This window comes from Oikopleura dioica, chromosome 1 (genome assembly GCF_907165135.1).
Source record: "Oikopleura dioica chromosome 1, OKI2018_I68_1.0, whole genome shotgun sequence".
Lineage (NCBI taxonomy): Eukaryota > Metazoa > Chordata > Appendicularia > Copelata > Oikopleuridae > Oikopleura > Oikopleura dioica.
The window spans coordinates 3,099,167-3,113,113 of NC_137291.1; the positions used below are offsets into that span (position 1 = coordinate 3,099,167).

Genomic DNA, 13,947 nt, shown 5'->3' on the forward strand with positions numbered 1-13,947 from the left:
AAAAAAGACATGCGAAACAAGATCATCTTTTCTTGGCAGTTTTGTTTCATTTTTTAAGCCGGGACAGCTTCAAAAAAGCAGGAATTACACAAAATCGTGTATCAATTTTGACTCTTCATCAGTTTTCTTTGATTCTTTCCAGAAGAGCACTATTTTTATCGTACTACAGTATTCATCAAAGCATTCAAATGGCAGACAGTCGCAAAAAATAACTGAAGAAAAAGAGGTCCAAGAAATAATCCAATATTTGAACCAAAAGAACAGTCCAGGAATAGTCATCCAAACAGGCGCAAACAAAAAAAATCACAATAAAACGGAAAAACAAACAAAAATTACAACTATCCTTCTCTACCATTTTTTTCTTCAAAAGAAAAAGAGATTTGTTCTTCCGTCTAAGTCTTACGTCATAAAATTTTTATTGCTTCTTCAACATGAAATGTTGTTTTTTTTATTGATCTAGTTCAAATAATCGCGACAGTATTTGAAGAGCGCAACAATGCCCGCCTGGAACTCTTCCCACTGCGGCATAATCTGATCAGCCGGCAGCAAGAATCCGAAATCGCCAGTATCTCGCAACTCCCAAGTCCATGCCATGTCGACATCGTAGACATCCAGCATCCAGTCCTTTGTCGATCCGCTGGATGGGTAAAGAATGTCCCGGGCTTGGCCGTAGCCGTAGTTGAGGCCGTGGACGGAGCTCATTGCTTCGGCAACGAGGCCGCCAGCTCGGGTCATGTGATTGAGATTTTTCGGGTCTTGGGGGTAGACGTTTTTGGAGACGGCGTAAGAAGAGATGATGATCTGCGAATAGCTAGTAAATGAGAAGTTTAACGATGAAAAAGCTGTTTCTGAAAGACCTGTGGAGAGAAACATAAGCATGAATTTTGCCATTGTTTGTGTAGTTGTTGATGAATTCAAGAGCAGCCATGGCGGCTTGAGTTTCTTTCTCCGAATTGGGCGCGTCGCCGTGGAAGGTTTCAGAGCAGGTATTGCTGGAAGCGCCTTCAGTTCCCCAAGCAATATCAGCATTTCGATTGAGATCGGTTCCCAAGCATTGGCCGTTTACCGAGCTCGATCGGTTTTTTCTCCACATTCGATTGTCCGACCAGGTGTAGGCGTAACTGAAAAAGATTGAACGTGAGGTTATTTGTTAAGAGTTGTTCTCCTTACCCGTCTGGATTGTAGATTGGGATGACCCACCAATTGTAGAGCTGCATGAACTCGTCTCGGATAGTCGGGTCGCATCTTTTTTCAGGCTCAAAATGTCTTTGAGAATGCTGATTTTCTCGATATTATTGTTTACCGAAAAAAAAATTTCTAGATTTTTTGAGCCTTTATTATCGTAGTTGTGCTCTTCTGAGCATTTCATGAGCTCGTGGATGAAGAGGCGGCACATAGCTGAAAGTATTCAAAATAACTTTTCTCGAATAGTCTTACCTGGCGAGATCCATTCTCGAGCGTGAATGCCACAATCAACAACGATATTTGGCTTGTTTGGATCTGGAATCGCGGGGATTGCTAGACCAGTAATTGGGCGATTCTCGACAGTGTAGCCGAAGATTTGAGGAGAGATTTCGTTAGGATGATTAGTTGTCACGTGGTCGAGCCAGTCTTGCCATTCGTCGAAGTCGAGGTACTCGTTGTAGGCGTAGTTGGCGGGAGATTCGAACTTACGCGCTGCGCGTTTTTCAAGATCGGCGTCGATCAAGCTCTAGAAAAAAATTAACAAATCGAAGGAATTGGCCATCATTTACCTGGACATTTTCTTGAAGGACTTGATAGTCAGCTCCTTGGATTTTGACTAGCTTCTCGAACTTTTTAAAGTCCTTGGGAGAAATCAGCATGCGAACCTCCTCCTTGTTTTCATCAAAAACCCGGGAGTTCTTCAACAAGTCAAAGTGAAAATTTTCTCTGGCATCAGCATTGATTTTCACGAGCTTGTGGCCCTCGAAAGATTCGGACAAAGCCGATCCGGCTAAAAATGACAGGAAAAGTTTCATTTTCGAAATAACGGAAAATAACAAGTCTTTTTAATAACAGGAATTTGAAATTTTTCAACCAGATGGTTTTTTCCCAACAAGTTTTTGCGTAAAATTTCGGTAAACTCGGGTCAAATGATGTTGTTGAGATTTTGCAATAATGTAAAATTATTTTTAAAGAAAACGATTTTTATAATATTAAAACCGTTTTCATATCAAATCATATCAGATTAGTAATGACATGAAAAAACCTCTTTTATAATCAAATCGATAATTTCGACCCCTTTGAATACCCTCTGGCGATCAAGTTTATGCTTCAATTGCTTTCGAAAACGTCAACCCTTTTTGAACCCCATTTTGAGTGAGTGACGCGATTTTTTTATTTCCTCCCGGCAGTCGTGTTTGCCCTCATAATCTCTTTCTTCCATCGATAAAAAGAAAGAAAGATTAAAAACGAAGATTTGAAGAGAATTTCGAAAAATGGAGAAATCCGGGTCCCAGAAATTTTTGCCCGTTTTTTCGATATTTTTCTTTCCGCCTTGGCTGCTTTTATCATTCTGTGCTGGATTCCGTTTGTTTATAAATATTCAAAGAAGATTCTTGGAATTCATAAGCACAAAAGGTAAAAGGAATGATCTTTCTTTTCGTAAAAATTTTCGAAGAATGACGGAAGAGTCGCCGCTCGGCAAGATTTTCAAGGAAAAGAACTCGATTGACTGGACTGAAGCTGAAGAAACTGAGCATCTGGTCTAGAATTTTCACTGTAAAAATGACTTTTTAATGCATTTTAAAATTATCCTGCCAATAAAATTCAAGAAACCCTTGGCTTGAGCTATTTTCTGAAGATTTGCTAATTCCAATGTCCCTTATCAAGTTTTCTTTCGAGCAAGTACAGTATGAAAAAAGCACTCAGCAGCGCAAATTTGCCATTCTCGCGACAGAAAGAAAGATAAGGCTATTCGTAACTTTTGTTCGAGATCTAAAGTTGTCCGGAAGCCTATTGTAATTGTATTTGCCTTCTTCTACGTGTAGAATTATAGGAAAGGGCGAATCATCAGATTCCAAAAAGACTTTTTTCGGGGTCAGAGATGAGGGTCTTGAGCAATTTTGTTGTGGCGGTTTTTGGGCAATGCGATCTTTTCCCAGGTGAGTTCCAGGCGACTTGAGAAATCAAGGAAGAAAATCTGAGTTTTTTAATTATCTTGATTTTCAGTTGATTACGGTTTCGGCGAGTCGATCTACCACCGAGCGGAGTACTTTCTCCGAAATCGCTGCCACCGAACCCTCAATGACGGCGATTACCACAAGTTCGGCGCCCTCACTGATTTCGCTCTCGGCGGAACTGGCTACTACAGGTACAAAGTATCATATTTGTTGGTTGTTGAAATTGATCTAGAGCGACTGGATTGAAGGGAAAGGTCGACAATTTGCTCAATTTGCCACTGACTTGGGAGGAGACAATGAAGAAGAAGTATTCTGTTGGAGTCATCACTGGCTTTCAATCGCCGTTTGTAGAGATGGGCAAAGTGTTTGAGCTCAACTCTGCCTCTGTCGCCGGTTTCGTCAAGTCGGGAAAAATTAAAGGGACAAAAAATTATTTGTTTTTCTTTCAGTGGTATAATTTGGACCGATCATGCGTTAAAATCATACCGAGAAAAATCTGAGTGGGACATCATGAGCGATTTCGAAATGACAAATTTGCTGGATGAAGCTGTTGACGATATGTACGCCCAGTTTGAGTCGATTTTCCGAGGAGGCTTTCTTGATCCTCAAGAATTGACGATTCATTACGCCCAAATTTTGCTGAACGGGTACTGGCTCGTCACAACTGATGGTGTTCTTGGTCTTATTGAAGTAATTGAAAACAAAATTTTCGAGAGAAAAAAATAATAATTTTTAGTTTGTGGCATTTCTCGGCGATAAGTTTTTCTCCTGGCTTCCCTCAATTATGACCGCAAACATCTACGAGCTAATCATCATCGTCGAGGAAATCATTGTCTCCATCCAAAATTTAGTCAATTTCTTCATGACAACAGATACGATCGGTGATTTCTTCCCGAAGATTCATGATCTGTTCTCTGGTTTCCATCGCTTTTTCAGGTTTATATTTCTTCAGTAGCATTTTTTATTAATTTCTAAAGAAAATCTGTCCTTTCTCTTATCGATTTGCAAGTTTTGGCGAAAGAAAACAACAAAAACTTCCGACAATACGGTAACTCCTTCCCTCCAACAAAATTATATAACCGTCCTTAAAGGGCTTTATGGAACAGAATGTGAGCCCTTCGCGGCATTCCTCTGCCCTATTCAAACAGCTTTTCCAGCTTTGGAAGATGCGATTATTTTCATCAATGATCTTTATGAGTCGTTTTTCCTCATCGTTGTTGATTTCACCGAGCTGATCCTTGCGCGAGATTTCATCGACTTTTTGGACTCGGTTTTCGTGACCGTCACTATGACAACTTGGATCGCCGCTTTCCCGATGAGATTTTATGAAGAAGCAATTTTAAGTATAATGGAAATTTGAATCAAGTAATATCTTGTTTCTAGAAATTCCAGCGCTTTTTGAGACAGCTACAGCAACTCCAACAGTAACAACCACTGCATCGATCGCTACAACAACAGCTTTAGCAACAACTACTGTTTTATAATAAAAATGCATTTCTCGATCTCAAAAAAATTGAGTCAAAACGAAAAATCATGACATTTTTTTGACATTTTCTAGCAAAAAAAGGAGATTTTTCCATGCAGGCAGTTGAGCAAATATCTCATGCTTGTAAAATTTAAATGACCCGCCAAAATAGCTTGAATTCGTTCATTCGCGCAGCGGAGAAAAGACAAATTCTTAGAGAAAAATGCAAAAGATACGGCTTGGAAGTGGATTTCCCAGCTTAAAATTTGCGAAAAAATCGAACAGGTTCATAAAAAATCTACTAAAATTTTTCGTCATTTTACTCTTTGAAGAGCTGTTCCAGTAAAAGTTACGACTACAGATGGTTACGGAAATGCGTTCGTCTCAAACTCCACTATTCCCACTTCTCCGTCGTCTCCAGAGTTCACAACTCTTTCAAGCGAGCAATTACGGGACATGGTCAGCCTGAGAGAGGCGATTTTCTGGCAGTTAGACTTTCTGGCAGTTAGACTTTCTGGCAAAGGCGATTTTCTGGCACTGCCAGAAAATCTTATATGCCAGAAAATCTAATTTCCAGAAAATCGCCTCTTTTGATTTTGAATCTACAGTTAGTGATCCTTGAAGGTAAAAAAAAGGAGAGGGTTTTCGACAGTACCACCAATGTTTTCTTACACGTTTTATAAAAATTCATTGACAAAAGCCACTTTTGACCCATTTATTCAAGATTATTGGCTGTAGATGAATTACCATAAGAATTTTTCGGCCGAAAAAAAATTTTTTGAGATAAGAACATATTCTGAAAGCCCAAGTCAAAATTAGTCGATTCCCAAATTTCTAGGGCTCAATGACGTCATTATGACGTCATTTATGATGAATAAATGTCCGAAAAGGCTCCAAATTCATGAGACTTTGGAACGCTTTTTGAGGCGGTTTTTGCTGGAAATAGATTTTTCGATTGATGGCATGTTGTTCGCCATCAAAAACTACGTAGGGACCCGAGGTTTATTTTCGAACCGACCGGTTTCAAAAATTGAACCGGTCGGTAATGGTTGATATTCAATGGTTTGATCCCGGGTCCCTACGTAGTTTTTCATGGAAAATCCAAATCCGTCGAGAAAGATAAAATTAAAAAACGTTTTCGGCTCGAAAAAGCGTTCCAAAGACAAAATTTTCAAATCAGCCCGATGACGTCATAATGACGTCATCTGACCCTAGAATTTGGTGATTCTGTATAACTTTTTACGGGCTTTCAGAATATACCAATATCTCAAAAAAAATTTTTTTGCCCGAAAAATTCTTATGGTAATTCATCTGTAGCAAACATAAATCAGCTTCTTCCGGGAATTTTTGTGTTAACCCGTTAACAGGGTGGTCGATTTTGCCTACGCTTTTGCCTGTCTGTGATTGAGTGAAATCATGGATCCATGCATACGATTTGCTACTCATTTCCACGCGTGGCCGTGAGACAGCCACGCGCCTGTTAACGGGTTAATAACCCGGTGTTATTTGCATCTGATTTCAAGTACTTGGTCACAGTGGGCACCCACTGAGATAATGGCGCACGCTCATGCTTTTCGAAACTGAACTTGTTATAAAACTCTCCTGAAAATTCTTCCTCAGAAGGTGGTGTAATCGGTGTCATTTTCAATTTTTTTATCCGATTTTTCTTCCTCATCATTCTCCATTTTCTCAAAAAAATCAAAATCTAACTTTTCAGCTGCCTGTGAACCCGTTTGTCACTCCGAAAACAGCAAGAAATTTCAATTCCCATTTTAGCGCAGAAATCTCAATTCCCAATTCGTAGTCTTTTTTAGCGCCCTGAATAGTCGGCTTTTAGATCAAACGCTCCCGTCGAAAGGTGCAAACTCCTGCTGAAACTGCTCCGAAATGAAATTTGTGTGATAATCACCAGTTTTCGAATTTATAAAAAGATTTTATTAAAAAGAGTTTCTTGCAGAATTTCAAATAATATCCAGCCTATAAAGGCGATTTCACCACCTGAGGAAGAATTTTCTAGAGAGTTTTATAACAAGTTCAATTTCATAAAGCATTAGCGTGCGCCATTATCTCAGTGGGTGCCCACTGTGACCAAGTACTCGAAATCAGATGCAAATAACACCGGCTGATTAAGGCTATAACCTCTCTTTTTGCCTCTCTGGACAACGGACTTCCCTTGATCGATTTCAAAAATTAAAAAGGCTTATATACTCAAAATCTATCGTAGATTTGAGAAATGCGATCAAAAATTATTTTTTCTTTCGAAATTTCGTTTTTACGATCATTTAAAAAACGCCATTCGGTTTTCCGAAGAATTTTACCATTACAGAGGTAGATTTTTTTCGATCAATAAATAGATTAAAGCCTTCTCTACAATCCCTATGGAAAAAATTCTCGATATCTCTTCAAATTTTCACTCTAGGGCCATGTTAGTGCTGGCACCTGAGGATAAAAATGCGCGTGGACGCGCTGCGCGGAGTGCTATCCTCCAGGCCAGAAAGAGAGCGCTGTTGGCGAGCGTGTGAGTCAAGCGATTCATCGCGCTCTGATTGGCTGCGCGGAGCTCAAGCGTCAGTCTATAAACAAAAGAGTTTTAAAAGAAGAGAGAACTATAATCCTAATTTGGACAATTTCTTATTATTTTTTCCATAGGGATCATAGAATATGCCCTACTTAATATAATTATCGGATTTATTCTACCTCAGAACTTCCAGTTTTGCCGGAAAACCGAATGGCGATTTTTGAATGATCCTAGGGCAAAAAATTACCGATGAAAAATATTTTTTGGTTGCATTTTTGAATTCTTTAGGAGAAAACAACTATGTATGCCTTTTAAATTTTTGAAATCGACCAAGGGAAGTCCATTTTCCAGAGAGTCCAAAAGAGAGGTTATAGCCTTAACACAAAAATTCCCGGAAGAAGCTGATTTATGTTTGCTACAGCCAATAATCTTAAAAAAAAAATGGATCAAACGTGGCTTTTGTCAATGAATTTAAAAAAATAACGTGTAAGAAAAAATTGGTGGTACTGTCGAAAACCCTCTCCGTTTTTTTACCTTCTAGGATCATTAACTGTAGATTCAAAATCAAAAGAGGCGATTTTCTGGCAGTGAGACTTTCTGGCAGTTAGACTTTCTGGCAAAGGCGATTTTCTGGAAGTTAGATTTTCTGGCAGTGCCAGAAAATCGCCTTTGCCAGAAAGTCTAACTGCCAGAAAATCTAACTGCCAGAAAATCGCCTCTCTCGGTCAGCCTTGGAAAGTGCGAAAAGAAAACGGCATTTATGATTCCCGAGTTTGAAAGCTTCAATGTCGATGTCGAAATTGAGGGAGAAAAACAAACGCTACAGGTCGAAAGCGGTGTCGGAGACACGATTGTGAAGGAAGAATGGAGAGGAGAGCATGTTTGTAATGTCTTTTATCCGGCAACTGGGGGCCCTTTCAAGGTCATTATTCATACCAATGGCGGGGTTTCGCTGATGCAAGATGCCAGGAAAGGGCTTGAATAGAAAAATAAGAATAGAAGTTTCTAAGAATTCAAGACCCAATTTGAAAGATCCCAAATGCTTGCGAATCTTGGCTACTTGGTCGTTGAAGTCGGCTACAATCTGCCCCAATATGGCCAAGAACTCATCTTTTTCCGAAAACAAATCGAGTTGGAATACTTTGAAGCCATCATCAAGCGAGCTTTGAAGCATGATAAGGCTTATGGAGATGAGGTTTGCTTCATTGGACATTCGAAGGGAGCTGATTTGGCGCTGTTTACATCTGTTTCTTGTCCGGAGCTGGTTAGTTTGACGATTTGCAGCTCAGGAAAGAGATTTTCATTGATAAAAGAAACCTCTTTCTAGATTTTTTTCTAGAAAATTGAACATTTTTCCATAAGGCGGTTTCAATGCACCCGTTTTTACCGATTCGACTTATGGAAACCGACGATTTCCCAACGCAGGAAATGGATTAGATTTCTTTCTCCTTTTCATCATTTAAAAAAAAAAATATCCATCAAAGGAAATCACCCCGTAAAACTCCTCGACTTCGCCCACCAATCCGACGATGGCTTGATGCGATTAAGGGGACCCCACGGGCTCACTGGCGCAATGAGTCTCGCCTACCACTACCAAGATCACCCGCTGTACATTGCTGATAGTTTTGAATCTGGATACTACCTGAATCCAAAAGCGCTCGAAATTTCAAGAACTTATCCTTTTCCCAACCCCCGAAAGATGCTTTATTTTATGACTCTTGATGATCCGATCGTCGCGCCGACGAGAGAAATGATGCTAGCGTTCATGAATGAGTTCACAGACCATTTGCCAAGCGGAGTGGAAGTTGAACTGCTTGAAGCTGGTCATTTATACGTTCTTCCAGATATCCCAGGTTTTATTTTTCCGCGACAATAAAAAAGAGCCCCTTAGTTTGCAACGAAGCAGTGATGAAATTTGGCGACATCAAACTCCTGCTCGACTGGTCTTGGAATACCTCAGACGAAGATCGACTCAAAGAAGCTGCAGTTTACAGGCATGTTTGGAAAAGAATTCAACAAATGCTTTCTGATCACTTTTGATTTTGCCGAAATTTAAGAAAATAGAAATTTTATTTTTTTTTTATTTCAAGAAAAATACAATTATTGAGAAGTTTAAAAAAGAAGCAGGAGGAAAAATTATTCCTCGCAGGAATAATGAACTAGTAAATATTTTTCCGAGTCTTCACAGAAGCCCTTATTCTCTTCTGGAATTAAGCCTGTTGTCAACGAGCAACTTGTTTGATCTTCGCATGCATCAGAAATCGAGCTCTTTACATCCTCCTTGTGACTGCAAACCGAAAAATGGCCCTTCGGAAAATTCCCGAGGCATTCGTGGCCATTTTGTCGCCCGAAAACGGCAGAATCGATCACGAGTTTCTTGTCGTCCTTGCAGGAGATTTTTTGTTCGATGTCATTGTTTCCTGCATCGATGTCGCAGACGACTGCTCGTTGTTGAAATGGAGCGTTCTTTCCGTATTTGCCTTCGATCCAAGCTTGTTTTCGGGGATGAGCACGAATGTTCTTTTTGTTGTCCAGGTATGCCCAGCTGCATTGGGGGACGGTCGAGTCGAATCGGTGACAGTAGTGCCACAAGGCTAAAAAGAAGTGAAAAACTCTTTGAATTGTAAGAAACTTACTGATAAGACGAAGTCGCTCCAATCGTCGCATCAGGATCACCTGCTGCTTTGTGCATCTAGAAGATCCAGTGCTGAAAACTTGCCGGATATATACAGCGATTTTTCTCGCGAGCTGAATATGAAATCTTCTGTACATCGTTGTATTGATCAGTTCATTCCCTCCGTAGCTAGTCAAATCTGGGAATTCAATCGGGGCGATGTCGAAATCGCCGAAGCATTTTGCCGTGTCGCTTCGAAGTCGATCTTCGAGCTTTTCAAATTGGTCGTTTATAGTGTTCTTGACCGTTGTTCCTCGCATTCCTTCACTAAAAATTATGAGAAAAGGGCTTCATTAGGGAAACGAACATTGGTGCCGGCCAGTCGAAAAAGAGTTTCGCCCTCATATCGCGGATCGCAGCGAGCTCGTCGTTGAGATATTGCTCTTCCAATTTGAAGTTCTTATTGTCGATGTTCATGAAGCCTTCTTCATCAATGAAGACCCTCTCATCAGCATTCGCGGGTCGAGAGAGTTGAGAGAAAGTCGCAAGCAAAAAGGTTGAAATTTTCATTTTTTTTCTTTCAGAAGAGAGTGATGAGGAAAGAAGGTATAGGTCGTTGTTTAAATAGGCCGCTGCCACGTTGTGTCACTCAGGGGTTCGATAGAATCTAAAGACATCTCTATCGTAAAGGGATGTTGTTATCCGAAACACGGGGGTTACGGGCCTCTGAGTGCGATTAAAGTAACCAAAAACAAAGGAACGTTACCCTCAGAATCCTTTAAACATGAATTACGAGCACGTTGCCGTGCATTTTGAGGAGGTAATTATAATTTGCAAAAAGTTCAAACTAAAAAAATGATGACAAAAGGAAATGAATTTCTAATGAGTTTTTACTGATTAAAGTTTATTTTTTTAGAAGTCATTTTTTCTCTTTAATGATTGTAGACATCGATTCTGATACTTCCGACTCCAGGAGGGCTTGATCCAGTGGCGAAATTTCCGAAGAAAATCAAATCGAACTGATCGTTTATTTCAACGTCAACCTCCTCATTGCCGCAGAATTTCTGTCCTAAATATATTTCCTAGGCTTTTAAAATTTGCTTGTTTGAATACCATTTATTTCAACGAAGGCATCCTCACATGCAAAATTGGATAAGGCAACATTTCCTCTTGCTAAAAATTCGTTTGAGGGAATTATTTCTCATAATTTTTGTACCGGAGATACGAGAGTTACTCGGATTAAGAATCGTCAAGCTACAGTCCTTTCCCGCAATGGAGGGGTCGATGAAGGACTCGTATTTGTCTCTGTTGAATGCGATTTGATTAGCAGGGAATGTAAGATGCGCGCTAGCAGGGCCATCCAACAGCGGCGATTATTATGACAAGGCAGCAGCAAAATGAGGCGCAAAATTTCGACCCGTTCGATTCTATAAAAACTTTTTTCTCGAAGTTTCGAATGACTCCTGCCTTGTTTATTTTGCTGATAAGACGAAACCGGTTGGTTTGCGCTCTGGTTAAAATTCGAATGCGAGAACTGTTGAACTGGAGTCGGAATTGGATTCAGAGCTAGAGCTGGAGCAGGAGCTTGAGATGGCTGAAAATTGGAGCTTTGGAAGGATGGTGGAGAGCTATAAGAACTGTCCCCGTAGGTGTATGTTGAACCCCAAGGGTCTCCCTGATTTTGGCCGTAGTACGACATTTTGAAACTGATTGATGAAAAAAAAAAACACAATAAAGTACAAATTAGGTTCTAGAAATTATCAATTCAGAGATTTTTTCTTATTTTTTTAAACAGATGCAATTTGAATCATTATTAATAATTCTTATGCTGCATAAGTTATGCACGAGAAATGAAAAAGTGTCAAAGCGTTTTCGCTTTACTTTCACTTTTATAAAATAAGACAGAAAAAGGCGAAATTGAAAAAAATAATAGTTCATTTTCAAAATGGATTAATTTTTGATCGAGATTTATTCGACATCATATAAAGCTGGGTAGACAAGGAAAACAGTTGATTCGCTATTTTACCTTTTTCGAGAAAAAAATGAAATTTTATCTTTTGGGTGTATTCCTTTGCTTTGAATGCTCGTCGCAGTTTCATGAAAACAACAGTTTTAATGATTTGAACAAAATGTACTTCAACTGCTTAGGTATAGGATATTTTGATCTCTTTTTCCTGGCGGAGAGAATTTCATTTAGACTTTTCAAAGATGAACAAAATTGCGCTGCCAAGCTTTGAGAAAATTTGCAAGATGATTGTTGCCACGGAAATTCGACACCAGCAAAAAATGTATTTTTTCTCATTTTTCTTTTCAAATTGAGTTTGTTCCTCAGCGACAAATACATGTTAGCTGGAAGATTTGGTTGACAGAATTGAAGAAGAAGATTACAAAGAAAAAATCGATTTTCTTCAGAATTTTTATCGAGAGTAATGAATTGTGCCGCCTTGCGCCGCATTGTGCCGCCCTTTGCCGGTCTGTGCCGCAATGCGCCGCTCTGAGACCCGATTGGTTCCGGGCGGCGCTAGGCGGCGCAGAGCGGCAAGGGTCGGCAAAAGGCGGCACAATTCAGTGTATCCCTTTTTATCTTCAAATAAAGAAGAAACAATAAATGAGTCCTGTTCGTTTTGAAGAGAAATTCCATTAACAAAATTCAGCGCGAAAATCGCAGTAAAAAAGAGGGGCGCTCTCACACGTGCCACCTAGTCTACATTAGGTTTAAGCCGATTTCTCATCAAGCTGTTGGTTTTTCTTTTCTTGTTGTCGTAAAAACGCTCGGCGGAGGAAATAAAACTTTTGCTCTAGCTGTCGTCTCACGAGTGTGTGTTTTTGAAGAGCTCAAAATTAAGCGCAGATTATCAATCTTGCTTTTTTGAAGAATTATTTGATTTTTTAAATACAGAATTTTAATAGGGACGAAAAGGAGTTACCCATTGTTCGAGACTATTTGCCGAAGTCTCTCTGTTTGAGAATGCTGCTGAAAAGATAATTACAAGCTGAATACAGTCATGTTCTTTTTTGTTGAAAATGGAAATTGAGAGATTTGATGAGGTGAAATCAAGGAAGATAAACGATAGAAGATACCGTATTTAGTTTAAAAGGCTTAGATGATAAATCCCCAATTTGAAATTGGTAATTTTCAAAGTCAAACCGTTATTTTAGCCCAATATTTCGATTTAGGTCAAATATTTCAATTTTGGACAAAAATTTCGATTTTGGTCAAAAATTTAAATTTGGTCAAAAATTTCAATTTTGGTCAAAAATTTAAATTTGGTCAAAAATTTCAATTTTGGTCAAAAATTTGAATTTGGTCAAAAATTTTAATTTTGGTTAAAAATTTAAATTCTGTTCTTAATTTTCAACTCAAGTCAAAAATTAAAGCTTTAGTCAAAAATTTCAATTTGAGTCGAAAAAACAAGTTTTGGTCGAACAATTCAATTCGGGTCGAAATAAGATTTTTCTTTGAAATGCCTTTTTGATCAGAAAAATGAGTCTTTATTACGATGATGAGAAAAATAAGTCGTCATAAAATGATAATTATCGTTTCCGTCGCAGGATTGATTTCTGCTGGCAAAGTTGAAAGGTTGGAGCATTTTATGATGATCGAGGCGCGCTCAGCTGCGAGGACGTTGTTAAATGATTCCTCCCATCTCACAATCATAAATTTTTGCCCTCTCTCTAATCAAAATTCTTACTCATCGTAAATATCTTTTCATCATCATTTTCAATTCATTCTTAGAAGCGAAAGACTTATTTAAACGAAAACCATTTTTTTTCACAGGGCAATGCATTTGCCCCGAGGCGTGTTCCCCGCTTTCCCGGAGCTACTTTCGCCTCGGGCGCGCATTCGAACGTGAGCAACTGTTGACCTGTCAAATATTTAAAAAATTTGGCTCATTTCAATTTCGATTTTTGAGTATTTTACAGCTCTAGACAGCGGCCTTCGTTTGCACAAAAATCTATTTGAAAGACAATTATATTTTTCTACCGTTTTTAATCCGGCCAAAAATAACCCTTTTTTATTTCGAGATATTTAGAAGAAGCCGAAGAAAAGCAAAATCGTCAATAAAGAAAAAAACTAGAAAATAAATTATTCATTATTTAAGTTAAAATAATTAAGGGGGTATCCTACCTTACGGATAATATTTTTCTAAAGTCACCTTCTGAGGCTTTTCTTTGAGTTTTCTAGCCGAATACGGATATCTTATCG

General features: G+C 39.0%; 5 protein-coding genes and 1 long non-coding RNA gene across 6 annotated transcripts; 4 read left to right on the forward strand and 2 right to left on the reverse strand.

Moving 5' to 3' along the window:
- Window positions 1–427: 427 nt before the first annotated feature.
- LOC145695914 (carboxypeptidase O-like) lies at window positions 428–2,005 on the reverse strand. Its single transcript, XM_081772966.1, has 6 exons — window positions 1,755–2,005; window positions 1,438–1,711; window positions 1,338–1,398; window positions 1,171–1,245; window positions 858–1,121; window positions 428–811 (listed from the first exon to the last, which is right to left on the reverse strand). Exons 1-6 carry the CDS (start codon window positions 1,998–2,000, stop codon window positions 457–459), a joined length of 1,275 nt encoding a protein of 424 aa, XP_081629092.1. The 5' UTR covers window positions 2,001–2,005; the 3' UTR covers window positions 428–456.
- A 335-nt stretch (window positions 2,006–2,340) lies between these two features.
- On the forward strand, window positions 2,341–2,804 carry LOC145711350 (uncharacterized). Its single transcript, XR_014135158.1, has 2 exons — window positions 2,341–2,601; window positions 2,642–2,804. It is a non-coding gene; the product is annotated as an uncharacterized LOC145711350 (long non-coding RNA).
- Window positions 2,805–3,067: 263 nt separating this feature from the next.
- LOC145711121 (uncharacterized) lies at window positions 3,068–4,656 on the forward strand. Its single transcript, XM_081788850.1, has 8 exons — window positions 3,068–3,125; window positions 3,193–3,334; window positions 3,376–3,546; window positions 3,593–3,833; window positions 3,880–4,079; window positions 4,121–4,191; window positions 4,235–4,486; window positions 4,527–4,656. The coding sequence occupies exons 1-8, from the start codon at window positions 3,068–3,070 to the stop codon at window positions 4,625–4,627; spliced, it is 1,236 nt and encodes a 411-aa protein (XP_081644976.1). The 3' UTR covers window positions 4,628–4,656.
- An 86-nt stretch (window positions 4,657–4,742) lies between these two features.
- LOC145711554 (uncharacterized) lies at window positions 4,743–8,563 on the forward strand. The gene is made up of 5 exons (XM_081789244.1): window positions 4,743–4,893; window positions 4,941–5,073; window positions 7,857–8,101; window positions 8,159–8,390; window positions 8,489–8,563. Exons 1-5 carry the CDS (start codon window positions 4,832–4,834, stop codon window positions 8,561–8,563), a joined length of 747 nt encoding a protein of 248 aa, XP_081645370.1. The 5' UTR covers window positions 4,743–4,831.
- A 44-nt stretch (window positions 8,564–8,607) lies between these two features.
- Window positions 8,608–9,205, forward strand: LOC145704675 (uncharacterized). Its single transcript, XM_081782151.1, has 2 exons — window positions 8,608–8,979; window positions 9,018–9,205. The coding sequence occupies exons 1-2, from the start codon at window positions 8,664–8,666 to the stop codon at window positions 9,164–9,166; spliced, it is 465 nt and encodes a 154-aa protein (XP_081638277.1). The 5' UTR covers window positions 8,608–8,663; the 3' UTR covers window positions 9,167–9,205.
- A 1-nt stretch (window position 9,206) lies between these two features.
- Window positions 9,207–10,563, reverse strand: LOC145704665 (uncharacterized). Its single transcript, XM_081782142.1, has 3 exons — window positions 10,108–10,563; window positions 9,763–10,067; window positions 9,207–9,720 (listed from the first exon to the last, which is right to left on the reverse strand). Exons 1-3 carry the CDS (start codon window positions 10,308–10,310, stop codon window positions 9,263–9,265), a joined length of 966 nt encoding a protein of 321 aa, XP_081638268.1. The 5' UTR covers window positions 10,311–10,563; the 3' UTR covers window positions 9,207–9,262.
- Between the last annotated feature and the right edge of the window lie 3,384 nt (window positions 10,564–13,947).